At 42.9% G+C, this 26,676-nt stretch overlaps 2 protein-coding genes across 4 annotated transcripts in view; one reads left to right on the plus strand and one right to left on the minus strand.

Moving 5' to 3' along the window:
- loxhd1b (lipoxygenase homology PLAT domains 1b) lies at nt 1–19,216 on the plus strand. 2 transcript variants are annotated; one of them, XM_058070879.2, is made up of 42 exons: nt 1–1,059; nt 2,218–2,332; nt 2,554–2,634; nt 2,703–2,887; nt 2,961–3,059; nt 3,150–3,298; nt 3,791–3,914; nt 4,122–4,231; nt 4,337–4,477; nt 4,555–4,690; nt 4,778–4,938; nt 5,016–5,102; nt 5,257–5,392; nt 5,487–5,641; nt 7,424–7,584; nt 7,657–7,733; nt 7,808–8,004; nt 8,069–8,261; nt 8,346–8,506; nt 8,571–8,892; nt 9,611–9,762; nt 10,356–10,489; nt 10,563–10,711; nt 10,867–10,971; nt 11,050–11,178; nt 11,244–11,408; nt 11,887–12,068; nt 12,149–12,265; nt 12,888–13,050; nt 13,154–13,308; nt 13,384–13,593; nt 13,659–13,785; nt 13,890–14,098; nt 14,203–14,388; nt 14,471–14,598; nt 15,298–15,415; nt 15,497–15,674; nt 16,127–16,312; nt 16,388–16,558; nt 16,644–16,776; nt 16,851–17,006; nt 17,599–19,216. In XM_058070879.2, exons 1-42 carry the CDS (start codon nt 357–359, stop codon nt 18,077–18,079), a joined length of 7,227 nt encoding a protein of 2,408 aa, XP_057926862.2. In that variant the 5' UTR covers nt 1–356; the 3' UTR covers nt 18,080–19,216. The 2 variants fall into 2 exon arrangements, with proteins under 2 accessions (XP_057926862.2, XP_078645738.1); XM_078789612.1 differs by lacking the exons at nt 1–1,059; nt 2,218–2,332; nt 2,554–2,634; ... (11 more) ...; nt 7,424–7,584; nt 12,149–12,265 and having other exon boundaries at nt 7,631–7,733.
- ark2cb (arkadia (RNF111) C-terminal like ring finger ubiquitin ligase 2Cb) overlaps nt 18,532–26,676 on the minus strand; it is an 11,622-nt gene continuing 3,477 nt past the window's right edge. The window contains exons 2-8 of one of the 2 annotated variants that reach the window (XM_058070883.2): nt 25,741–26,065; nt 25,513–25,644; nt 24,589–24,718; nt 24,338–24,442; nt 23,886–23,981; nt 23,436–23,539; nt 18,532–22,265 (exon numbers count right to left, since the gene is read on the minus strand). In XM_058070883.2, the coding sequence (XP_057926866.1) occupies nt 22,148–22,265; nt 23,436–23,539; nt 23,886–23,981; nt 24,338–24,442; nt 24,589–24,718; nt 25,513–25,644; nt 25,741–26,065 (1,010 nt within the window). In that variant the 3' untranslated portion in view covers nt 18,532–22,147. The remainder of the gene's footprint in view (nt 22,266–23,435; nt 23,540–23,885; nt 23,982–24,337; nt 24,443–24,588; nt 24,719–25,512; nt 25,645–25,740; nt 26,066–26,676) is intronic. The other variant, XM_058070884.2, reaches the window with a different exon arrangement.

Raw genomic sequence — 26,676 nt, forward strand, 5'->3', positions numbered from 1 at the left:
TAGAAATGGACTTCCATTGTATACACTATAACTGTATGTTGGCTTTTTTAATCATTTTGCACATTCATTGTTATGTATTCCTTGTTTTATCTCATTTTCTATCTTTTTTAACACCTATGGAGGTGGGTGGTCTTTCCTTGTCAGGTGAGAGGTAGATTATCATTTTAAATGAGGTCAGTGCATGTGTTGTTATGGAGAGAAGGGAGCTTCCCAGTGTCTACCAACACAACACCGGTCTAGAAAGCTAGAGGAAACCCTGCAGACCTGTGGGTCACTTCTATGCTGTCAGGGGTCATTTTAATCAAGTTTCACCAGAACACACGGGAATCGGTTTCAAGGTAGTAAATAAATTAAAGATGCCCGCAAAAAAGAAAAAAACAAGTCAGAGTGTGGAGGAGGAAACCAAAGATGTGGATGACGATGACTCTGGGGATCAGCAACAGAAGCCTAAGAAGAAAAGTCAGCAGGTGAGTGAGGATGCTGGAGGACGGAAAAAGAAGAAGAAGCAGCAGAAGGACAGTGATGAAGAAGACGATGACAGCTATGACACATTTGGGAGCAATGTGAGGAGCAGCAACAAGACTGAAAAAGTTAAAGAAAAGGCTAAGAAGAAGAAAAACAAAGAAGTACGCAGGGATGACCTCAGCGACATCTCACAGAGCACAGACGATGAAGACAACAACAGCTACTCAAGTAGTACGAAAAGAGAGGGAAATCTTCCTGATGTGATTGAAACAACCAAAAAAGCAACAAGTCTGCCTTTGGCAAAAGACAAGATGGGCTCAAAGGATAAAAAATCCAAAGATGAAGACAAAAAATCCAAGAAGGACTCGGAGAAAAAGGAAGAACAGATAGCAGGGGATGAGGACGATGGGAAGAAGAAGAAGCGAGACAAGAAGAAGAAAGCATCAGAGAAGGGGAACAGCGATGAAGACACCAAGAAGACAAAAGGCAAGAAGAAGAAGGTTGAGAACTACGTGGAAATTTATGAGAGTGAGCTTCGAAATTACCAGGTGGAATCAGTGGAGAACTACGAAGATGAGTACCATAAAAAGAAAGGTAAGCCTGCGTAAAAAAAAACTGATTGGTTGGTTCCCAAAAGGAGAAGAGCTGATGAAAAATATAACATTGAAAATTTAGCTTTTCTGCCTTTTTTCCATGTCTGTGCTATCCACACAAAACAGCGACACAGAAAAAAGGCGGAAAAATTGAGGTAGTATCAAATCTGTAAAAGAGCCGGGATGCCTCCTGTGTATAAAGGTGTTCCACAAGGCGGGGATATTTCCCATTATCCAGCAATATTGTGTACATCGCATGCGTTGCTGAGGCCCAAGCTTACACAATCCAAACTGTTATGCCTCAGATGTCACCTTTTTCCAGAATACACGATGTGCAAAAGATGCTTTCATTGGAGAGCTGCAGTATGTACTGACGGTAGACAAGTAGGAGGATGTTGTTGGCGCCTGTGATGTTTGTGACACTTTCACAATAAAATCATCTACAGATAGATGTCAGATAGCACACACCTTAACCCCTGTAAAGAGGTCCCTGGCTTATTGTGAGTTAATTGGTTCCAGATCACAATAATCATTCATCATAATTATCGACTGTGATAAGTGAATTTCTGCAAAGTTGGCTTCCGTATTTGTAAAACAAATATTTTGGTAGTTTGAGCATAGAAAATCTGTTCACAACCCTCTACATACATTGTTTATTATTATTATAGCCCTTTAAGCATAGAATAACACCCCTATAGTCAATAATATTACCCAACATTATAAATATAATCAGAAAATATGCCATTTAAGACATGAATAAGACTAATGGTAGTGTGTGTTTCAATAAATGTCTTCTGGATATGTGGACAGGAAGTGACGTCTGGGGATTGAATTTTAGCCGGAGTACGGCCACAGCAGTAGCTTGTTTTATTATTGTAATTATGATGATTCCTTATTATTTTTGTCATTATTGTGCCTGTTTAGATAATTCAAACTTGCAATAATTGATCAAATCTGGTGCGTGTTATGAGTGATAACTGGTGGCCAGTATAGACAACAGTTTATCACCATTACAATAGGCCGTAGTCAACAACAACACAGCAGTCATTTATAGATTAATACATTTTAGAAAAAACTCGATAGCATGACGTAGCAACCACTGTATATAGTTTCTTGTCTATCCTGTCTGTAAATTACGCACATTTTTTCAACTCGCCAGTATATGAAGTGGTGACCATGACTGGCGATGAGAGAGGAGCGGGCACCGATGCCAATGTGTTTATCACTCTTTTTGGAGAATTTGGCATCACTCCCAAAGTCCATCTGGCCAGCAAGTGAGTTCCTCTCTAAGATCATTGATTTACGCCCCTTAGTAAGGTTAAAAATTCCTGCTTAAACTCTGATTAATTTTGACTGAATATTTTCCATTGGGACTAAACTGTACCCTTTATTCCAATCTCACAGCACAGAGAAAAGGTATGCATGTCTTAGTGTGATATGATTTTGCATAGCGTGTTTTTTCCTCTCTCTTATGCTAACCTTCTCGCAATTTCAGGAGTCGCACTGCATTTGAGAGGGCCAAAGCTGATATATTTCGAATAAGAACCCACAATGTGGGACCTTTGAAGAAGATACGGTAAGTGAAGACAGGACATGTTTTTTGGAGAATGACAATGAGAAGATCTTGTTGTTGTGTTGCTTCAGGATTGAACACGACAACACAGGTCTGAACGCCAGCTGGTACTTGGACCGGGTAGTGGTGACTGATGTGATCAGGCCTCACCTGAGGTACTACTTTGCTTGTAACAACTGGCTGAGTAAAGTGGAAGGAGACAGCCTTTTTGTCAGAGATCTGCTGGGCAGCATGGACGCAATGGACATGCCCAAATGTATGGAATACATAACAGTATTGATACTTTACCAACTAAAACAAAGTGCTAACAAGTTTACTTCATGTTGCAGATAATAAGTATATGGTCAGTGTCTTCACTGCTGATATAAAAGGTAGCGGAACAGACGCAGATGTATTTATCAATGTATTTGGAGAGTTTGGTGATACAGGTAAGAAATAACTTGGTAAAATTAACAATTAATTACAGTAAGTTCCATTTCCAGTTCTATGGTTATCATCACACTTTCATTTCCTTTTAGGTGAGAGACTGTTAAATACAAGCAAAAATAACTTTGAAAAAGGCACAGAGGATAAATTCACCTTTGAAGCCCCAAACCTGGGCAAAGTCAGGAAGATCACCATCGGCCATAACAACAAAGGCTCTTCGGCAGGATGGTTTGTAGACAAGGTAGCTTAAGATTTTTTAAAACACATCAAATTCATGACATTCATAAAATCATGACTTATTTCTTAATGCACTGTGGAGAGGTACTTATAAGATCTGTGATCCTCTTATTTCCTATAAGCCCTCTCATCTTAGACGCCTATACAGTGAGATGAGTTGATTCCATCTATAGCATTCATGCACACGCGCAAGCACACGGACAGAGCACATATGATGTCATCCTAGCCAACGTGTAAAGGGAAACCCTAACCCATTAAGGGATTAGTTTACATCGGATGTGTTAGTAGATTTGAAGGCAGTTGCAGCATTGACTGACACCGACACTCAACAGCAATGACTCATCTTAAATGTTCTTAACATGGTAGACAAAAATGTGGAACTATAACAATATATGTATAAGGGATGAAGCCTGCTTCAATGTCAGTGATCAATGTCATAGCAACTCTGCTGGTAACAGCTACGTAATGCACTCATGTTTACGTTTACTGTGTCAAGGTGACCGTGGATGATCTGGGAAACAAATTGGTGTATGAATTTCCTATCAACCGCTGGTTTGCCATTGACGAGGACGATGGCAAGATACAGAGAGACATTCTGGTGGGAGGGAGCCAACCGACGGGTAAGAAAAATCTAGCCCATATTTATACCAAGAATATCTGTTTACTGCCGTGGCATATGTTTGTTTTAGTTTTTTTGTTTAATTAAAAAGGCTCAGTTTCTACTCGACTTGTTGATTCTTTAGTCAGTAATTAATTCTTCCAGTTGCTGTTGATCCTGTGAACCGTAGTGACCCACAGGCAGGCTCACATGTAACTATTCCTGTCAGGTATCGTGTACAATGTCCAGATTGTAACCGGAAACATTAGAGGGGCCGGGACCAACTCCAAAATTCACATTGTGATGCATGGCACCAAAGGCTCAAAGAACAGCGGCAAGGTAAGTATTTGTGTCATAGTATGTTATAGTTAATCTATTTTTTTGTGTTAAAATAAACAAGATGAACTTAAATCTGGCTTATTTTTCTTCCTTTATTTGATCCAGGTATTTCTTGAAGGAGGGAAGTTTGAGCGCGGTCTGACAGACATCTTCAATATCGAGATTGCAGCACTTCTCAGCCCCCTCAGCAGGGTGACCATCGGACATGATAACGACGGGGTCAGTGCTGGGTGGTACTGTGAGAAGGTCCGTAAAAGATATAACACCGTCTGGTTACGATATGACTAGTTTCACCCAATGCTGCATGTCTTCCTTGTTTGTAGGTGGTGGTGTACTGCCCATTCACAGGGATCGAGCAGACCTTCCCGTGCTCTCATTGGCTGGATGAGAAGGAAGGAGATGGACTGATTGAGCGAGAACTCTACGAGATGGTCTCGCTCAGGCAGAAAAGGCAAAAAAGTATGTTCATTACCTGGCTCAGCTAATAAATCTGGTAATCTGTTATGAGGAGAGATATCAACGTTTGTTTATGTGGTTCTCCTCCAGAGCATCCCTGGTCCTTGTGGATTTGGACATCTGACCTACCCAACGCTGGAAGCGATGCTGATATCAATTTTCAGGTGTACGGAGAGAAGGGCAAGTCTGACGAGATCAAACTAGACAACAAAACAGACAATTTTGAGCGTGGTCAAGTGGACAGGTTTATAGTGAGTACTTCCTTATACACATGTTGTTATTACCAATAGTTTCTATTATGCCGTCACACTTGATCACTCTGCTACAGGTTGAACTGCCTGACTTGGGAACTTTGGCCAAACTCCGTATCTGGCATGAGAAGAGAAATCCTTTCGCAGGGTGGCATCTGACTAAGGTGAGGTGTTTATTATTGGAGAAAGCAAGCATCTAGCACACCATCCTCATGCAAAACCTGTACCATATTTCTAAAGTACATGCTACTACTAGTGAATATGCAAGTTTTCTCAGTGCTTTATTCAGTACTTTCTTCAATTACTTTCTGTAATTAGGCAACTTTGATAAAAACATTAACCAAGGAGAAATATAAGTTTCCATGCGAGCGTTGGCTGGACACTAATGAAGATGACAACGAGGTGGTGAGAGAGCTTCCTGCAACTGGGGAACTCATCGCAGAACCGCTGCCTTGTATGTTTACAGTATCCAAATATTTACAATGATGCCCAGTTTGTGACAGAGTATAAAGTGACAACTGAGGGAATGACGCTGTTGTGTTATGCAGTGATAAAATACAGAGTGACCATTTGCACCGGGACCCTCGGCGGCAGTGGCACTGACGCATCTGTTTTTCTCAATCTCATCGGTGAGCGTGGTGACACTGGAGACCGACAGCTTGTCAACTGCAAAAACAACATCAACAAGTTTGAGAAGGGGAATGTAAGTTGAGAGCTGGAAAATGGACTTTATGAATTTCAGAGAGGGGCTTATACTGTATGTTTGGACTAAGAGTGGAATCGAGTTACAGTGCATCCGGAAAGTATTCACAGCGCTTCACTTTTTCTACATTTTGTCATGTTACAGCCTCATTCCAAACTGTATTAAATTAATCTCTTGCCTCAAAATTCTACACAAAATACTCCATTATGACAATGTGAAAAAAGGTTTTTTTGACATGTTATGAATTTATTAAAAATAGAAAACAAAAAAATCACATTTACATAAGTATTCACAGCCTTTGCTTAATACTTTGTTGATCCACCTTTGGCAGCAATTACAGCCTCAAGTCTTTTTGAATATGATCCCACAAGTTTAGCACACCTATCTTTAGGCAGTTTTGCCCATTCTTCTTTGCAATAATTCTCAAGCTCCATCAGGTTGGATGGGAGACGTCTGTGCACAGCCATTTTCAGATCCCTCCAGAGATGTTCAATCGGATTCAAGTCTGGACTCTGGCTGGGCCACTCCAGGACATTCACGGAATGGTTCTGAAGCCAATCTTTTGAGATCTTGGCTGTGTGCTAATGTCTACTGTCTATATGGTCAAGGTACATGACCAGTCTACTGAGGTCAAGAGCGCTCTGGAGCAGGTTTTCATCCAGGATATCTCTATATATTGCTGCATTCATTTTCCTTCTATCCTGACTAGTCTGCCAGTTCCTGCTGCTGAAAAACATCCCCACAGCATGATGCTGCCACCACCATGCTTCACTGTAGGGATGGTATTGGCCTGGTGATGAGCAGTGCCTGGTTTCCTCCAAACATGGCGCCTGGCATTCACACCAAAGAGTTCAATCTTTGTCTCATCAGACCAGAGAATTTTGTTTCTCATGGTCTGAGAGTCATTCAGGTGCTTTTTGGCAAATTCCAGACGGGCTGCCATGTTCCTTTTACTAAGGAGTGGCTTTCGTCTGGCCACTCTACCATACAGGCCTGATTGGTGGATTGCTGCAGAGATGGTTGTCTTTCTGGAAGGCTCTCCTTTCTCCACAGAGGAACGCTGGAGCTCTGACAGAGTGACCATCGGGGCCTTGGCTCCTCCCTGACTAAGGCCCTTCTTCCCCGATCGCTCAGTTTAGAAGGCCGGCCAGCTCTAGGAAGAGTCCTGGTGGTTCCAAACGTCTTCCATTTACGAATAATGGAGGCCACTGTGCTCATTGGGACCTTCAAAGCAGCAGAAATTTTTCTGTATCCTTCCCCAGATTTGTGCCTCAAGACAATCCTGTCTCGCAGGTCTACAGACAGTTCTTTTGATTCATGCTTGGTGTTTGTGCTCTGACATGCACAGTCAACTATGGGACCTTATATAGACAGTTATTATATTTCCAAATCATGTCCAATCAACTTCAATTTATCAATTTACTGCAGGTGGACTCCAATTAAGCTGTAGAAAGATCTCAAGGATGATCAGTGGAAAAAAGATGCACCTGAGCTCAATGTTGAGCTTCATGGCAAAGGCTGTGAATACTTATGTAAATGTGATTTTTTTTGTTTTCTATTTTTAATAAATTCAAAAAAAGTAAAAAAAAAAAAACGTTTTCACATTGTCATAATGGAGTATTTTGTGTAGAATTTTGAGGTAAGAGATTAATTTAATTCAGTTTGGAATGAGGCTGTAACATGACAAAATGTAGAAAAAGTGAAGCGCTGTGAATACTTTCCGGATGCACTGTACGTTTGTTTACATAAGTAATTTTTCATACTGTGATTTGCTTTACTCAGCTGGATGAGTTTATCATTGAGGCCGTCACCATCGGACAGATCCGCAGGGTGAGGATCGGACATGATGGTAAAGGTGGCGGCTGTGGCTGGTTTTTAGATAAAATCATAGTGAGGGAGGAGGGACAGGCTGAGACGCAGGCCATCGAGTTTCCCTGCAATAGGTGAGTGGGCCCGCTCAGTTATGTGTAAGTAATACTTTGCTTTTAACACATACTGTTCGTTGTGGCGTGAAGATGGCTGGATCGCAGCGAGGATGATGGACAGATTGTTCGGGAATTAGTCCCCTTCTCTGATGGACAGAGTCTCTACAGTAAGATTTTGGTTTGCATGTGCTCTTAAATCCTCATGATGATGTGCACTGATGTGGTCATTTGTCCACTGTAGATGTTGGCTATCACATCGCAGTGAAGACAGGCAACATCCCCGGGGGCAGCTCAGACTCCACAGTGTTTGTCAAGCTTTATGGGGACAAAGGTGACACTAGTAAAATGATGCTAGTGGTCTCTGACAACAACCTGAGAAATTACTTTGAGACGGGGCGCATTGACATCTTCACTGTGGAAACCGCTGATATTGGACAGGTGAGACATTGACTTTGATGGAGCACTGCCTTTGCAATGTCGAGCTCTTATCTTTCACTTGCAGATCAACCGAATGATGATCGGCCACACCAACGAGGGCATGCGGGCCGGTTGGTTCTTGGACAGCGTTCAGATCCTGGTTCCTCTGAAAGGAAAGCACTACATGTTCCCCTGTCATCGCTGGCTGTGCAAGGGAGAAGCCGACGGCAAGACAGAGGTGGAGATTTACCCCAGCGAGATCTTGGACACACAGCAACGTACGCAACACACACTCTTCACATTATTGTGCCGTTTGAGTACACCCTGCCGAAAAGTAAAATTCGCTGCCTGTCTTTTACCAGTGATCAGCTATGAGGTATCAGTCACAACTGGAGATGAGATGTTCGCTGGCACAAATGCCAAAGTGTTCATTCAGCTCTACGGAGAAAAAGGCAAGACAGAAGTCATCATTCTGGACAGCCGATCCAACAACTTTGAAAGAAACACCACTGACGTATTCAAGGTATCATCAAAGCAAGACTACTATTGTCAAAACAATTGAGTGGCAACCACTCTTCCTCTTCAAGATTGAGGCCAAAGACGTGGGTAAGGTGTTCAAAATCCGCATCGGTCACAACGGCTCAGGGATAGGATCTGGCTGGTTCCTGGAGACGGTGGACGTGAAGCACATAACGATGGCTATGGTGCCCAAGGAGAAGAAGAAGGAAGACAAGAAAAAGAAGAAGAAAAAGAAAAAGGAGGAGGACGATGAGGAGGAGGAAGGAGGAGAGGAGATGCAGGAAGTGGTGTTGACCTATCATTTCCCCTGCTCGCGCTGGCTGGCTCGGGGAGAGGATGATGGCGAGCTACAGGTTGAGCTGCTGCCTGACGGCGCAGAGGAACTGGAAGGTACAACACACTCTTAGCAAACCATCTACTAACTCACAGAACTTACATCATGCACAATCTAACAACATCCAATACAAGATTCGTTTAGGTTAGATTAGATTAGGTATTGGAATGGTAAGTTCAATTACAGTCAAGAAGAAGTGCAGAAAACATATTTAAAGTGTCAACTGAAGGGACTGTGTCATTCATTTCACACACACGTATATAGCAGTTCATTCATTCATTAATTTTCTACCGCTTCATTTTCTACCGCTTATCCTCACGAGGGTCGCAGGGTTGCTGGAGCCAATCCCAGCTGTCTTCGGGCAAGAGGCGGGGTACACCCTGGACTGGTCGCCAGCCAATCACAGGGCACATATAGACCAACAACCATTCACACTCACATTCATACCTATGGACAATTTGGAGTGGCCAATTAACCTAGCATGTTTTTGGAATGTTGGAGGAAACCGGAGTACCCGGAGAAAACCCACGGGGACCCACTAGACCGCCGTGCCGCCCATATAGCATTTCTCATTTATATTATTTATGCTACAGTTTGAGTGTCAAATACTTCATGTCAGGTTCTTGTATTGAGAAAGTTCATGCAGAAGTTGCATGCAAAAAAATTGTTCCTCTTGGGGGCACTCAAGGGTGGATTTGACACAGTTTCCTGCCCATGATGTCGGACAATAGGTTAAGAAGGAGTTAGTAATTCATCCTTTGTATTGTCTCACAGTCAACACCTACGAAGTGTGTGTCTTCACGGGTGACGTGCTGGGAGCCGGGACCGACGCCAACGTCTTCATTAATATTTACGGCGAGAACGGGGACACCGGAGAGCGTTATCTCAAGAACTCCGACAACCTCAATAAATTCGAACGAGGGGAGGTACTGAACATCTTTCTGTGCCGTCTTCCTCAGAATGTTCTCTTGCTGCAAATTTTAGTCAGCTTTTTTGCTCCCCCACGCCCATCCACTTGACACGATCTTAACACTGAGGTGTGGGGTGGGAACATATTCTGGTTGGATTACAAACTACACCTCCTCCCATGGCAGGCAAACCAGCTGTGACTGAGAGGAGCTGGGGCGTCCACTGTGTCACTGAACCTGTCCTACTTTTACTCATTACTTGAATCCAACTTATGAATTATTCAGTCCTCCATTACACCTAGAAATGCAGGGACATAAATCATGTCCTCAGACAATTACACCCTGTTTATTTTTTATCTTGGATCACAAGCAGGACTAGTCCGCTTGTGTTCAATAAGCTTTGCATACAAAAACAGCCCAAGTAAACTTATGGGCCACAACATTAAGTACATAACTGTACTGCATAAGTGTACTTTGTTACCAGCAGTTGATTTGCTTTTCTGTGACTATACATTTCCTCTGACATGATGGTGTAATTTGTTGATTTTGTGATGGTAGCGCATGTTTGTCTTTGACCTGTAACATGACAGTTGGGTTGGTCTGTTTTGCAGGAGGATGTTTTCATTGTGACAGCTATTGATTTGGGTCCTCTGAAGAAGCTTCGGATCCGTCATGACAACACACGGTCGTACTCAGCTTGGTACCTTGATCGTGTGGAAATAGTGGACACAAAGGATGATACAACGTAGGTGAAACCCGCGTCCATTTCTGATGTTTTTTCCAGTCATTTAGTGACTTCATCTGTGATTTTTTGTTAGGTACTACTTTCCTTGCAATCGCTGGCTGGCAGTGGATGAAGATGACGGCCAGATAGCAAGAGAGCTGGTTCCCGTGGATGAGGCCTTCATGAAGAAAGATGAGGATGATGAAGGAGGCGGCGGTGCCACTCTGGGGCTGGAGCAGAAATGTAACACATTTGCAATGCTGCTTCATGTTATAGTGGAGGGAAAAGATAAAAGGGAGCCCTGTTCAAGTATTTATTCAAGTTGCAAGCAGGTGTATAGGGTTTCTCTGACACTGTGATGGATTCAAGCACCGAAAAAGCTTTTATGTCTTTTTCAGCCATGTCCACTACATATACCATCAAGATAAAAACCGGAGAAAAAAAGTATGCGGGAACAGATGCAAATGTCTTTGCTGTATTATTTGGAGAAAATGATGACACGGGTAAGAAAACACATCAGCTTCCCCTCATTTGCACACATCAAGTTCCAGTGCATCTGAGTTTCATGTTTGAACGCACAGGCATCATCAATCTGAAGGCCTGTAAGAACTATAAGAACAAGTTTGAGCAAGGGATGATAAATGAGTTCACAGTGGAAGCGGTCGATTTGGGTGAGCTGGAAAAGCTTCGAATCGGTCATGATAACTCAGGTGGGGAAAGAAAAAATTGTCTTTAAAAGTAAGCAGAATAAAAAATGTTTTTTTTATTCTAACAGGGGGCTCACCTGGTTGGTTCTTGGACTGGGTGGAGATCGACGCCCCCTCACAAGGTCTGAGGCTACGCTTCCCCTGCGGGCGCTGGTTGGACAGGGGAGAGGACGACGGCGGTATTGTGAGGGATCTCTATCCCGCTGAGTTACAGACTGAGTTGTACATGCCATGTGAGTCTACAGCGCTCCTCATCAGGAAATGCGTTAATGAGATTGTGGAGTGCGGAAACATTAGCCATGTTTCCGGTACTTAGTTCAGGGCAATGGCCCTTTAAGCTGCTTGATACAAGTGTTAAATGGGGACTTGGCTTTTTACTTTTACCACAACAGTGGTGCAATTTGCAGTTCTTACTATTAATAAAATGTACTGCACCTACAGTACCTACCTACCCATATACCCATCGTTATTAACTTTACATCTAATATAGCATGATAATCTAATAATCTAATCTTGGGAAATCATAATACATTTTTGTATATTTTACAATTATAATACATTTACAATGTCAAGTGCATTATTATTGTAAGACAGACTGCAGCATGGTGCCGCTTTTGCATTAGATGTTGTATTGCACATATGTGAATATGTTTCTACATGTTCATATAATACCTGAAGCAAAGGTTTTTCCCTTGCACTTTGACCTTTCAGTTGTGCCCTACGAGCTGAAGATCTACACCACCGATGTGTTCGCCGCTGGGACGGATGCGGACGTGTTCATCGTTTTGTATGGTCGCAAGGGCATGTGCACTCTGCAGAAGCATCTGTGTGTCAACAAGCGAGAGAGGCGACTGTACTTTCAGAGGGGAGCGGAGGACATGTTCATAGTGGAGGTAGAGTAGTTGAATATTATTCGTGATCTCTGCACACTTTCACCTGGCAATGTATCCAGAAGCTGTATGTCGTCTACCAGTTAGAAGATGTTGGCGACATTATAGAGAAGATTCGGGTGGGGCACAACAACAGGGGCTCCAATCCAGGATGGCACCTCGACCGAGTGGAGATAAGGCGTCTGCTGAGGAAAGGAAAGGTAGCCTAATAAATGTTTCTGCAACCTTATATTATTGGTGACATGCTGGCAGGCGCCATGATCCAATTCTGCGCGCACTAAGCCGAGAAGAGATGCTTGTGGCAGCCTCTCCTTTGGTTTCTACCCTTTAATTGATCAGGAAATGTGGAAATTGAGCTGTTTTTACTGAAGAAAATGTTAAATGATTACAATACAATTCAATGATATGTTACGATTGTTAATTTTTTTTTATTTTTCATCATGACAAGTCAGCACACAGGCCTCACAGCTAGGAGACCCGAGTTCGATTCCACCCTCTGGCATCTCTGTTTGCATGTTCTCCCCGTGCATGCGTGGGCTTTCTCCGGGTACTCCGGCTTCCTCCCACATTCCAAAAACATGCTAGGTTAATTGGCGACTCCGAATTGTCCATAGGTATGAATGTGAGTGTGAATGGTTGTTTGTCTATATGTGCCCTGTGATTGGCTTGCGACCAGTCCAGTCCAGTACAGAAAATGAATGAATGAATCATGACAAGTCTGCTTCCCCTGACTGGACGTCACTGCTTACCATCAATATCATGCTAGGTTAGCCTATCCACTGAATGACTTTAGTTACACATCTGGGCTTGATTTAATTACAGGGATCAGAGACAACAATTTTCCCATGTGAGCGCTGGTTGGCTAAATCGGAAGATGATGGAGAAACGGTGAGGGAGTTGGTGCCATCTGACATCATCACAGAGAAACTCCTGAGGGGTGGCACTCTGAAACGGACAGAAACAGAGGTTGAGGATGCTTTGGAAAGTGAGCACATACCCTGATAGAAACCTAGCATAAAACCAAATTTGACTCAATCTCTTCACAGTAACCCACTATGACTAATCACGCATGTCATCTCCCATGCTAGCCCACGCGTACCAGGTGTCCGTACGCACAGGTGATATGTACAAAGCAGGAACAGATGCCAACGTCTTCCTCACAATCTACGGAGATCTCGGTGACACCGGAGAGCGCAAACTTGCCGTGTCGGAGAACAACAGGAACAAGTTTGAGAGAGGACAGGTAAAGAACTGCAAAGATGCGATACAAAAAGAAGTAAAAATGTTGCCATGATGTAATGCTCTGTCCCTGTGTCAGGTGGATAAATTCACCATTGAAGCAGTGGACCTGGGTCAAGTGTTTAAGATACGAATTCGTCACGACAACTCCATGGTGGGTGCCGACTGGTACCTGGACCAGGTGGAGGTGCTGGATGTGGACACAGAGGAGGTTTACATGTTTCTTTGTGAGCGCTGGCTCTCAAAGAAGAAGGAGGACAAACGTTTAGAGAGGACCTTCTTTGTAAAGGTTGGTTCACTGTACAGGTGTCTGAGCTGGGACGGCGTCAATAAGTAGGAGAATTTGTGCTTCAGGGATACGAAGGTGAAAGAAACACTGATCCAAATTCCAAAAAGATGGCTCAGGCCAAACTGGGGCTGGACAGGAATGCAAACAAGAAGAAAAAGAAGAAGAAGGTGGCAGCGCTGGATGATGGTCCAAGTAAGACAAAGAGTATTATTACCTTATAAAAAGTACTGTGCTTGTGTGATGACAAAACCACCAATCCTTCTTATTCATGAATTTTCCCTTTTTGCCTTCTATAGTCATCCCCTATCACTTCACTCTATCCACTGGGATCGAACGCGATGCCAGTACCACTGCTAGGGTCTACGTTATCATCATCGGCCCCGGAGACCTGGAGACAGACCGGCTGTGGCTCGACCTGCCAGATGGGAAAAAATCCTTTACAGCTGGCAGCATGGAGCATTTTGTGTGCTATGGAACTGACGTGGGAGAGATCAAGAGAGTGGAAGTGAGACTCAAAACTAGGATTGTTATTCATTTTAACAAAGCCCTTGTGTTGGATCTCATTGGGGTTTCCTCTCCCCCTCCATTCCCTTGCCATTCTCTCCTCAGCTTGGCCATAATGGCGCCACACCAGAGAGCTGCTGGTTGGTGGATGAGCTGGAGGTTGCCGTGCCAACCAAAGGTATCAAGTACAGCTTCCTGTGCAAATGCTGGCTGGCCAAAGACAGGGGAGACGGTCTGTCAGTCAGGCTGTTCAACGTGCTGGACGCCAGCACCATCAACATCAACCGCAAAGTGAGTCACAGCCAATACACCACATTGTCTCTCAGTAGTGGGTGATACAAAACCTCCGTGTGTCTCATTTGTGTTTGTGTAGGTGATTTATGCCACCACAGTCATCACAGGGGACACACAGTATGCCGGCACGGACACACACATATTCTTGACTGTGTATGGAGCCAATGGAAGCACAGAGGAAATGCTCTTGGACAAGAATGAGGACAGGTCAGTTCTCCATAACTGTATTGAGCTCCAGAATGTAGTTGTTGTACTATCTTGAACATAATGTTAGCCTATCGCATGGCATTAAAAAAAAGATTGACATCAGTCTATCATCCATTTGTCACTTGACAGTTATATAGGGCAGCCAGCCTGACATTTGGCATACACGTACATTTGTGAAATAATAAGATAAGATATGCCTTTATTCGTCCCTCAGTGGGGAAATTTGCATTGCACAGCAGCAATAGTACAGAATCAGTTAAGCTGTACAAAATACTCAATATAGAAAAATAAACAATATAAACAATGGACACCGCATTGCACACCTGTTATGTAGACTATGGGATCACTACACAAAAGACAGGCGCCACTTCAAGTATAGCAAGATAGCTAGTAGGCCTCCAATTTATTTGCTCTCAACTTAAGAAAGGGTTTAAAACTGAGTTGGGATACACTGGAGGACAAAGTAAGAAGCAGTAAACTTACCACGTCCACACGCAATGGGAGGAGAATACTATGCACCCATGGTGGCTGACTCCATGCAGTGCAGTTAACAGTGACCAATATAGAATACCACATATGACTTATGTCAATATCTTTTGACTAATAGTAGGCCGTCATATAAAACGATAAACGCGATCATTTATCATAGTTTTTGAGAAAACGCAAGTCTTGTCAAGTTTTTAAAGCAGTGTTGTTTAGGTTTGAGAGAGACCAAGAGGACACATTCAATCTGGAAGTAGATGACATTGCTCCTCTCAAGAAGATACGTGTTCGAATTGATGGCGGCGGTAGTCGTCCCGATTGGTTCCTGGACAGGGTAATGACCTTGCAAGGATGGAATTTAAGGTTTTATTTCTACAGTTTGTTGGTAAATTGTCACTGCATTTGCATCGTTTAGATCCTGATGCGAAATCTGAACACAGACGAGGTGTACATGTTTACCTATGAGAACTGGCTCTCGAAGACCAAAGGACCCAGAAGGACTCAAATGTGTGAGCTGGCGGCTGTGGTGGATGACGAGGAGATGGTGGAGAGAACAACCTACATCATCCAAGTCCAGACCGGTGATGTCACAGGTGGGTCGCACTCAGGTTCTTCCATTTTGTCACACGTTATCCTCTTTTCTGACCTATAAATCTTGTATTCTCACGTTAAATGAGTCCAAAGTGTCAGATAAGTTTTTTCCAACACTTAGTTCAACTCATGTCAGTGCAATCTGGACTTCCTTATATGAGCTACAGATTGCTTGCACTCAGTAAACACGGACCGACATATCCGGGAGTCCTCCGGATGGCTTTCAAGTGTGGGTGGGTGTTCCTAGAGGAGAATTGGGGGTGGAGTAAATTAAACGGAAGCAGGAAGTCCATGGAAACAATGCAGAAGGAGTGCAGAATCTGGAAGATCTAGAAATCTTTCTGTGCGTGTAGCTGCTCAATACAAGTCCACAACTCAATAGAAAAGCGCCAAAAATTAGCATAATTGGTCCCCTTTAATTAGCCATGAATTTGTCCTTTCTTGATGTTGTCAGGTGCTGGCACAGATGCCAACGTGTGTTTGATGGTGTTCGGAGAGTTTGGTGACACGGGGACGCTGCAGCTAAAGCAGAGTGCCAACAGGAACAAGTTTGAGCGCAAAATGAAAGATGTGTTCCGGTTCCCCGACATGCTTAGTCTGGGCGAGCTCTCCAAAGTGCGAGTGTGGCATGATAACAAAGGTGCGGAATCTCTGGAAACAAGCTCCAGTATGAGAAATGTATTTTTTTTTAATTCTCCCAAAACCTTCTGTCTAGGTCTGGGTGCGGGATGGCACCTGGACTACATTGATGTCAAAGATGAGACCATGGACCAGACCTTCAGGTTCCCATGTGACCGCTGGTTGGCGAAAAATGAAGACGACGGGCAGATCATCAGGGAGCTGGCATGTGCCAACAATGACTCTGTGGACCTCAGTGATAAAACCAGTTCGTAAAAAAACACAATGACAAGAACACGAATGTGCTGCACATGTTGCATTTCATGTGACCGTGTGCCTTTGCTCCGTCACAGAATACGAAATTGCCATAACCACTGCAAACACAGAGGACGCTTCCACCAATGAAAATGTCTGGCTTGTCTTGGAAGGAAGGAAAGCTCGCTCCAAGGAATTTGTTCTTGAGAATAAGAAGAACAAGTTTTCATGGTGGGGCTTCAAGCAAAGGCAGCACACCCCTTACAAGTAAGACCCGGTACCTTATTTTTATGTCCCGTTCACAGCGGTGCCACCTCCATCTTCGAGTTCTCGTCGAAACACGTCGGCGAAGTCGCTGGTATCTGCATTGGCCACATCACCAAAGATGGCAAGAAGGTGAAGAATGAATCCTCTTGGCACGTTGCGGAGGTGGTGGTCACAGAGAAAGAGCTGGGAAACAAGTGAGTGACATCACACTGCCCTTTGATCCAGATGACTGACAACTACATCACTGATTACCACAAAGGGGCTGCACGGCGCGCAGACCTCAAAGGGTTCAATTCCACCCTCGGCCATCTCTGTGTGGAGTTCTCCCCGTGCATGCGTGGGTTTTTTCCGGGTACTCCGGTTTCCTCCCACATTCCAAAAACATGCTAGGTTAATTGGTGACTCCAAATTGTCCATAAGTATGAATATGAGTGTGAATGGTTGTTTGTCTATATGTGCCCTGTGATTGGCTGGCCACCAGTCCAGGGTGTACCCCGCCTCTCGCCCGAAGACAGCTGGCATAGGCTCCAGCACCTCCCGCGACCCTCGTGAGGATAAGCGGTAGAAAATGAATTAATGAATGAATTTCCACAAAACCTTGGCGAGGAGTCACATGGGCTGTGGATTTAAATGTGGTGCAGATCGAGCAATTTATTTGTACGTTTTTGCAGTGGCTCCAAAGTGTTAGTCACATCACAGCCACCTACAGTCCCGGAGTTGAACTGTATCACAAAGCTTGTCATATTTTTTTAGTCATGTGGATCTCATCTTTCTCTCTCTTATCAGGTATTTTTTCCACTGCGATGCCCAAGTGCCTCTGGCGGCCAAAAAGGACCAGTTCCAAACATTCGAGTGCTACAAGTCCATAGAAAGCTTCGCAAGCAAAGTTCGGAACCTGGTGCCGGTCAAGTACGAGATCATCATCATCACAGGCGACGTCAAGGACGCCGGCACGGACGCAAACGTCTACATCACCGTCTATGGCGTCAACGGGGACTCAGGGAGACGTCACCTGCGCAAGAAGTTTCGTAACCTCTTCGAACGAGGTCACACAGACCGCTTCCTGGTGGAGATGTTGGACCTCGGGGAGCTGCTCAGGGTAAAAGTGCAGCATGACAATAGTGGGTGCAACTGCAGTTGGTACTTGACATGCGTGGAGATAACCAACACGGCCAACTCAGTCACAACCATCTTTCAGTGCGGTAAGTGGCTCGACTCAGGTAAGGCTGACGGGCGCACTGAGAGGGTCCTCTACCCCAAGTACTAGGGAAAAAAAAAAGGTATGTACATTTTTTCAAAAATCAGATTTTTAAATGTTTTTCCCTCTCAACCCTTGGCACATTTCTCATATGACAAGTAATGAGTAATCATTTTATCAATGGATAGGTAAGTGTTTATATGTGTTTTTCCTGGGCCCTTTTTCTGAACCCCCTCACATTTTAGGGTAAAACAAAACCAAGTTTTAGTCAAGCTGAACAGAGATGAGATCGGCAGTGTTCTTTCTTTGTGTTCTCATATGTTTGTGCCAAGTGTCAGGAAGGAAAAAAGAAATCACTTCATTCTATCATATATTAATTTAAAGGCAATGGGTTTTTTTTGAATGTGTGGATATATTGAGACCATGTTTTATTAGGTTTTGTACATTTTTTGTACATATTTTCCCAAGTCCAACCATGTATTGAAAAAGTGCACACAAAGTGAACATACACATAAAAAAAAGAACAGCCGCACAAACTGCATTGTCATCAGCATTTTAGGCATTTTATTTGAAAAACACATACAAAAAGATCATATACAAGACAATAAATAAAAAAGAGACAGAACAGTTTGGGTTAAGCTATGCAACTTTTTGCATTGTCATTAGTAATAAATACAGTACAAAATCCACCCAGAGTGAATCTAAAGGTTTTTTTTCTCCACAATATTCACTGATCATGTTATTCTTCATTATGATTTCGCTATTGCTTTCATATTATTGATACATACTTCTACTTTTCTATAAAATACTCAAGATCATAAAACATTGCGCGGTTACAGCAAAACAGCAGTGTTGTTGTACAAAGATGGCCACTTCCCTTTTTCACTGGCAGGTTAATAACATTGTTTTTCTTGTTTTTTTTGTATTCTCAGCAGCAAAGAAAGAAATATTCAAGAAGGTACAGCATCATATTAAACACATCTAACAGAGCTACTCCCACATACACATAGGAAAACCTGAGAAGGACATGCATTTAAAAAGCTTGTGCTTTAAAAGTTTCTACTGTTCATTCCGGTTCATCAGCTTGAGTTAATACTATGGCTACGGTCCAGTTGGCTCTGGAGCAAACGGGGTACACTGTGGCGGGAGCAGGGTGGGTATAAGGCCAGTGAGAGCACAAAAACAATAATAAAAAAATAAAATAAACCAACAATCATAATAATAATAAATAGTAAAGCCAGCTTCAGTCAATTCCAATTGTCCCTCGTTTTAAAAGAATTATTTGCAGGATTAGTATCGAAAGGAAAAGCACACGCAAAAGTTAGCTTATTATATCCACAACTCCATTTATATTGGTATCACCACAGTTTGCTCAATAAGATCAATGGCTCAAGTTAGCAATGTTAAGTAAGATACATCCCCCTACGTTCACAAAGCAAATAGCCAGCAATACATCGGCAACACAGCTCAACTACAATGTGGCCTCTAAAAGGAAGAATAAGCAGAGATCCAAGATAGGATGGAAATGATTGATTATGGGAGGTGAAAGCAGCATCGTATGGCAAAAAAAAAAACCAAACAAACAAGCGAGCTAATTGTGGAGCAGTTACTAAGACAAAGACAGGCTCCGATCAAAGCAAGTGAAGCTAAAGGGAATGTCATCTCCATCAACAGCACCATGCTGGCTTCAAATTGGACTGGGAGACACGCACAACCAGTCAACTAATTTCCTCTTTGCAGAAGAAAACACGCACACACGCACACACAAACGGCATGCAGATGCATCCCCACCGACCAATGCATAATGAGGTATTTTTTTTGTAATATTTTGTCTTATTTTAAATAAATATATCGATTAAATTGCAAAGTTATGAGATAGAGACATTAAATATTCCACCACAATAGCTAGCTAGCTACAGTTAGTAATAAATAATGATTGTTAAATACTTAAGGCATCTTTAAAATCACAGCATTCTATGTGAACTAGCAGAACCTCCATTATTTCAGCACATTTTTTAGTTTTGTTTTTGGATGGAGGTCTCACATGAGAGGGAAAAGAACAATGCAACACAGTCAAGTTACCATCCAATAAGGGCCAAGGAATGTTTGGCGCACACTGAAAAGACCCCAAAAATACAATACGATAATTACGTTGAAATGTTACAACAATAAAGTTGTCATTTTGGCAGAATAAAGTCATAATATAACACGGATGAAGGTGTGACTTCATGAGAATAGTGTTGAAATGTTTCTAGATTGTAGTCGGAATTTTGCAAGGAATATCACAAGGAAAATATGTTTGAGAGACAAAAATGAAGTCACGTTTTGGGATGGAAAAAATATTACAACAATGAAGCTGTCATTTTATAATGTTTACAGAATTTTGTGAGGCTCAAATCATAATTTTGGGAGTAGAAGTCAATTCTTTATCTCATAATATATCTAATATATGTTTACATCTTGTATTACAACTTTATTCCGGTAATATTAGGATTTTATTACCCAACATGATGACTTAATTCTGCCTAAATGGGTCTTTTTGTCTCATAAAATAAAACAAAAACATGGTAATCTAATTTTATTACATATTTAAAGCTTTAGTCTCATAATGTGTATAATATTATAACTTTATTCTTACAGAAACCCCCTCCCCTTTCCCCCATTACCGCTGTATTTTTGGATGGTTACTACTTTTTCTATGGAGATTTGTTCACCTTCTTTTCAATGTGGCCTTGACATTCCTTGGTAAATAACACACACAAGAAAGCATGAAAATACTTGGAATGGAACCAAAACAGCAAAACTCTAAGACAAGAAGAAGCCACACACACACACACACGCCACCAAAAATCAAATTAAAAATAAAACAGGCAACTCCATAATATAGTGCATTTACATGAACACAAGCTACATGACAAATATATAAATATGCTTTTTTGCAGCATTGCAGCTCTTTATCTTCACTGTGACTGCGTGTGTCATTAGTACCGTGTCCCAAATAATTGGCATGTGAATTTAAAAAAGTAATAATAATGGCATACAAACATATGAAAAGACAACATTACAAACAATTGTTTGGTTGTTAAATGAATGGCTTCTTATCCCTTTCACCCTCCTTCACGACATCACACACACAAGGAAGGACAGGAGGGGGGCGGGGCTAACGGGGGCACACATTCAAACACAAGCAGGCGAACGCGTTTGTGGGGAGGAGGGTTGTTTTCCCTGCACTGACACGGGAAAGGAGAATCACTGAAAAATAATAATGATCATAAATGTGCTTGTTTGTTAGGCAATAAGGTTCTGAGAAATGTCACTCATGCCTGTGGCGAGTGAGGCAAGATGGCGGCGTTGCTGTTAGACAAGGCTCAGGTCAGTGTCTAAGGGCAACTTTGGTGTGAGTGCGTGTAAAGGAGGAGGGGTAGGTTGGGTAGACCACCCGCCACTCCCCTCCTGTGGGTGAGTGGGTGACATGCACACGACGCGGGTCCCTGCTTCTACTTGCTCCACGTTGACGACGATAGTCCAAAAAGCCTGGCACACACACACACACACACACACATCTACACTCGTTGGTGTAATCTAGCGAGGGCAACCCCTCCCATCCCACTACGACACAACACACATCACTGGAAGCCATGCTTGCAGTTAGCCGCATTAGCATCGATGGCGATTTAAATCCAAACGGAGAACCACAACACACGCAGAGAGAGAGAGAGAGAGAAAGAGAGAGAACAGAGAGAGAGAGGGGGGTTGTTTTCTATTCATTATTTTTGGCCTTTTTACACAAGTCAGCTTTGAAAGGTGGAGACCAGCGCTATAGCCGCCCACAAACATGGTCTCTCCGTTGCTACACAACACTGTTACTCTGGTAAATACTGGATCAGGACACACACCAAACAACCTCATGCTAACGGTTTTGTGTCATGTTCTGTACACATGTGCAGCATTATGTCTACGTTTGCCTTTCTTATACATCCACTTAGTCAGCCAGTCTTAAAATGAGTGATCCCCATTCTTGCCTGTGTATATGTGTGTGTGTGTGTGTGTGTGTGTGTGCTTTGCTGATCCTACCATACCCCTTCCTTGTCACAAGGAGGAGATGGTGGAGGATTGTGGGATGTGAGGCTGTGGGTGTCAACTGTCAGGGTTGAGCTGGGTTTCAATGTCCACTCTGCATATGGGGCACTTCCGACTGGTGGCCAACCATTGGTCCACACACGCCTGGTGGAAGAGGTGCATGCAGGGTAATCTCCTAGAGAGGAGACACTTTGGTTAGTAAGTGAAGGCACCACAATCCTGTGTCCCCCCCCCCAAAAAAATAGCTACATTCCAAATTTGATTTCTTGTGTGTAAAATTATTAATTTAATGTAGTGTAACTTTATCCAAATTGTCATATAAAGTCAATTTTATAAGAAATCAGACATAAGTTGTAATATGTGGAAAAATAAAAACTGAATGAACTCACTCCAACGACATGATAGGACCAGGTTAAAAAAAAAATCACATTTTAAATAAAGTCATGAGTTCTACACAAAAAAATTGCAAAAAAAATGAAACTGAAGACAAAATATTTTCTAATATTAAAAAACATTGTATTTTTTTTGAGAACTATAATTCTCAAAACATTATTACATTAAATGAGGGGGAAAAAAAATCCCAATTAACAATAACATCAAAATCTTACAAGAGTTCTATTTATATGGTATTACGAAGATAAACTATAACTATGATGTGAAAAATCAGTTGAAATAGTATGAGGAAAAATATGTAATTATATGACAATTGTCATTATGTATAAAATGTCATACAATTACGAGAATAATGTAATATAATTAATAATAATAAAATAATAAATAATAATAAATAATAAAATAATAAAATTGTAATAATTGTGTACTTTTTCACACAAAATCACGACTCAATTCTTGGAAATTACTATGTTTATGTTGTAATTTTTTTGATGTAAAGGGTATAATTACAAATATTTATTCTCACACTACAACACAGCAGTAGCTATTAAACCTCACTAGATGGCACTCATGCCACATTTGGTATCTATCAATCATGGTCAACTGATGAGTAGTTTTACCTTATTTTAGTTTAATTATACAACAGTTAAAAACTGAGCATTATTATCTGAGCAAAGGCAGAATTTGTCATCCAGCTGTTACTCTCAAGACTGCGCACGCGTACTTGATAGAGTGTCCATTGACTGACTATCTGACGTTAGAAATGACCTCAACGACCTCATACATCATGCTGGTGTCACATGATAGTGTCGCAGCATTGTAGAGGTCAGCTGTGACAGCAAATGAGACATTCCGTCACGACTCTCTGAAAACACCAGTAACATTCTGGAGCAAGTCAAATAAAATTCTCAAATTCATAGAACAAATTACACGTGGCAGCGTGCTCTTGTACCTGACATCTTCTCCATCCTCCAACATGGACAGACAAATGGTGCACTTCTCATCCGTGTCTAGCTCCTCATCATCCAGACACATCTTCAGGTCCTGAGGGATCCTCTGTAGCACACACAGACACACACTTTTGTTATGGTGCTACTTCTATTTCTAGAAGAAAAGCTGTACTAATTGGGCTTTTGAAGACGAGGGGATGGAAAAGCCTCAATTTTGTGTGAGGCGAACAGTGTGCCAGTCTTCTCTCCAAGTATTTAGGTCACGTTCTCGAGACGTGCTTATTAAAATTCACTCCAGAGTGACTCATCCCTAACTGTGAGATCATGCAATCTGCAGACTTGTCGTCTCACTTGAATCTGGTACTGCTACTGGAAATGAGTTTGACCTTTGAACTCGACTTCCAATTCTTGTGGCTTCCCCCATTTTCCACCCAAATTTTCCCCACTCTTACCTTCTTGTACTTGTGGGGGAAAGTGAATCTCTCGATGGTGGTTTGGACCGCTCCACGGTTTACGCTGCCCAGTCGGTCCTCCAGCTGCAAAAGCTCCTACAGGGGAAAAAAAAGAAAAGAAAAATGAGCAAATGTTATACAGTACACACAGTATATGCATGGGAGTTATACATAGTGTCGCTGCTCCATTTTGCACCAACCAGCAGGGTTGGGGAGACTCCGCTTTCCTCCCACATTCCAAAAACATGCTAGGTTAATTGGCGACTCCAAATTGTCCATAGGTATGAATGTGAGTGTGAATGGTTGTTTGTCTATATTTCCCCTGTGATTGGCTGGCCACCAGTCCAGGGTGTACCCCGCCTCTCGCCCAAAGACAGCTGGGATAGGCTCCAGCAACCCCTGCGACCCTCGTGAGGATAAGCGGTAGAAAATGAATGAATAGTGTCACCCACCTCATAGCTCTCCCTTACAGCCGATGCATGACGGGACGGGTTGAGGCTCTGCAGCGCCAGCAGGTGCAGCTGAGGGTACGGATAGTTCCGGATCTCGTGTACGACCTGGGAAAAGGATGGATAAAAGAGAGTCCGGAGTCAGACACACAGAAGCGCAGAGGACGCAGCGCATGTCTGAATGATGTATTGTTGAGGCTCATAGAAGCGCCGCTCGAGGGTTCATCCCAGACGCAAAATGATTCTTGGCTCACCACTTGTGTTGAGGTGTTGTTCCTGGGGAAGTGGTGCATCCTGGGAGAAGTCAGGTAGTGCTGATAGTGCTGCGGCAGTGGGTGGATGTGGTACTGGTGTGGGGGGAGTCCTGCGTCCACACTTAGATCCCTGCAAAGACCAAAAAAAAAACACTTGTTTGTTCCTGGCTGATATTGCATACAAAACATTATTCAATGTCATTTGCTGTAAAATGACATTTTGATGTTACTGAAGTTTTTTTTCCCTTCCATTAAAGATTTGTGGTCAAACTGCAGTTCTACACACACGTGCACAGAGCTAAAACATACTAAAAAATTCCAGGTTTTCAGTGCACCCTCATTTTTGCCACATGTGATATGATTCAGCTTCCAAAATATGATCTTAGTTGTACTTTATTACCTTGGTCAGTAGTCTGACATGTCAGAAAGAAACTGCATTCCAGTTAACGCCCTGTTCTCTTTGCATTTGAGGTAAATAAACACCCTGACTATAATTTGTCTGAAACGGTGCAACCTAACTTGCTTCCACAGATATGTGAAGTATCCTGTCATTTACCACATTATTCATCACTTAATATGCTTTCACGATGGTGTTTATTAGTTAAAAAGTGCTGACCTCTTTGGAACAGTGCTTCTTTTATACTACTTAGAAAAACTCCAACAACTTAAGGCACAAATATTGCTGATATTGTTTTATGTGTCTGGGTGAAAGCTTGGAAAACTCATTAATACTCATTTATGTTACACGCGTCATGAGGTGAGCGCTGTTTGCCGCCTCGTTTTCTTGAATAAAACTCAGCTCCAACCATGTTGTTTTAATTGGACATAATTCACGGTAATCAGCTTTTGTGGAAGTCAAACATAAAGAGCAGGCGTGTGGGCTATTAAAGTGAAGGTCTGTAAGCAAGCATGTATTTTTCTTACCAATCAGTGCCCTCAGCCAGGTAGCGTGGCTGCTGCACCACCGGCTGAGGGGGGACGTGCAGAGGTGGGGCGAACTCATAGCCTGGACGCAGTCTGTGGGGCTGGTGAGGAACTCTTTCTGGGGTGCGTCTACTGAGACAAATAAAGGCAGACATAAGTGAAATAAACATGGATACGGAACAGCTGTATACTGTATATACACACACATGAGTGTGCAGGTGGGGTTACCTGTTGGGTGGCAGGATGTGTCGGTGCTGAGCCTCAAGGATCTGCTGCTGGAGGAGGTATTGCTGGTGTAATGCCTGAGGTAGGAAGGGAGGGGCGGGGATGTCCTGGAACTGGGGAGCGGGCATGGGGTTGAGGGGCGGGTGGTGTAGCGGGGGTCCGTGCTGGTGGCCGGGCGGGGCCAGGTGGGGGTTGATGCCCGACTGCGGCTGGCCCGGGTGGGGCATGGGGAAGTCCATGGGCAGCGTGGCCTGGGGGCCTAGCTGGAAGTGACGGCAAGAGGTAGCATGGCTGTGCTGCTGCTGCTGTTGCCGGGTGAATTGGGATCCTGGGGAAGGGGGGTCGGAGCGGAGGGAGGGGGGGGAGAAGCAGAACATGTCAGGTATGCCAAGAGCAAAAATTGAGTTGGAATTAATTGTGGGTGAAATATGGTGTCATTGTGTGTATGTGTGTGTGTGAGAGACAGACATCACGTGTTAATGAAGCCCTACCTCTTACCTACGGTGACAAACACTTCTCTGGGGGTGGGACAAGCTGCACGGAAATCAATGTCATTTTGGAATCCCTTCCCGTTCTTGGAACCGGAGCGGATGACGCATAGAACTACAGTGGAAGCTTTAACATTCCTATATGCTAAAGCTAATGCAATTTGGACATACATTACAAAGTTTATTTTTTGGTGAAGGGTACCAGTGATGGTAACATAGCTACCATAGAAGCGGAAATGATTGCAACGTAGTATTGTGAAATAATGTAAACGGCTCTGTCCTGGCTGCTCAGTACAATACAGCAACAGTAACATTAACATAATTCATTGCTTGTGCTTGTAATGTACAGAGCATTGGCTTGCTATGCTAATTAGTCACACTCAATCGTTAGATAAAAAGGAATCTTATAAACAGTAGTTATTTTTCCCCTACTAGTGTAACTGTTAACAAT

The sequence above is a fragment of the Doryrhamphus excisus genome, linkage group LG3, assembly GCF_037039965.1.
Source record: "Doryrhamphus excisus strain RoL-2023G ecotype Guam linkage group LG3, RoL_Dexc_Guam_v1.1, whole genome shotgun sequence".
NCBI classification, from domain to species: domain Eukaryota; kingdom Metazoa; phylum Chordata; class Actinopteri; order Syngnathiformes; family Syngnathidae; genus Doryrhamphus; species Doryrhamphus excisus.

Excerpts from the sequence above, each read along its gene's own strand:
- loxhd1b (XM_058070879.2), top strand. The coding sequence starts at position 357 with ATGCCCGCAAAAAAGAAAAAAACAAGTCAGAGTGTGGAGGAGGAAACC. Across the intron at positions 2,333-2,553 it reads AAAGTCCATCTGGCCAGCAA|GAGTCGCACTGCATTTGAGA; the intron begins GTGAGTTCCTCT and ends TCGCAATTTCAG. Across the intron at positions 10,972-11,049 it reads TGGAGAAAATGATGACACGG|GCATCATCAATCTGAAGGCC; the intron begins GTAAGAAAACAC and ends TTGAACGCACAG.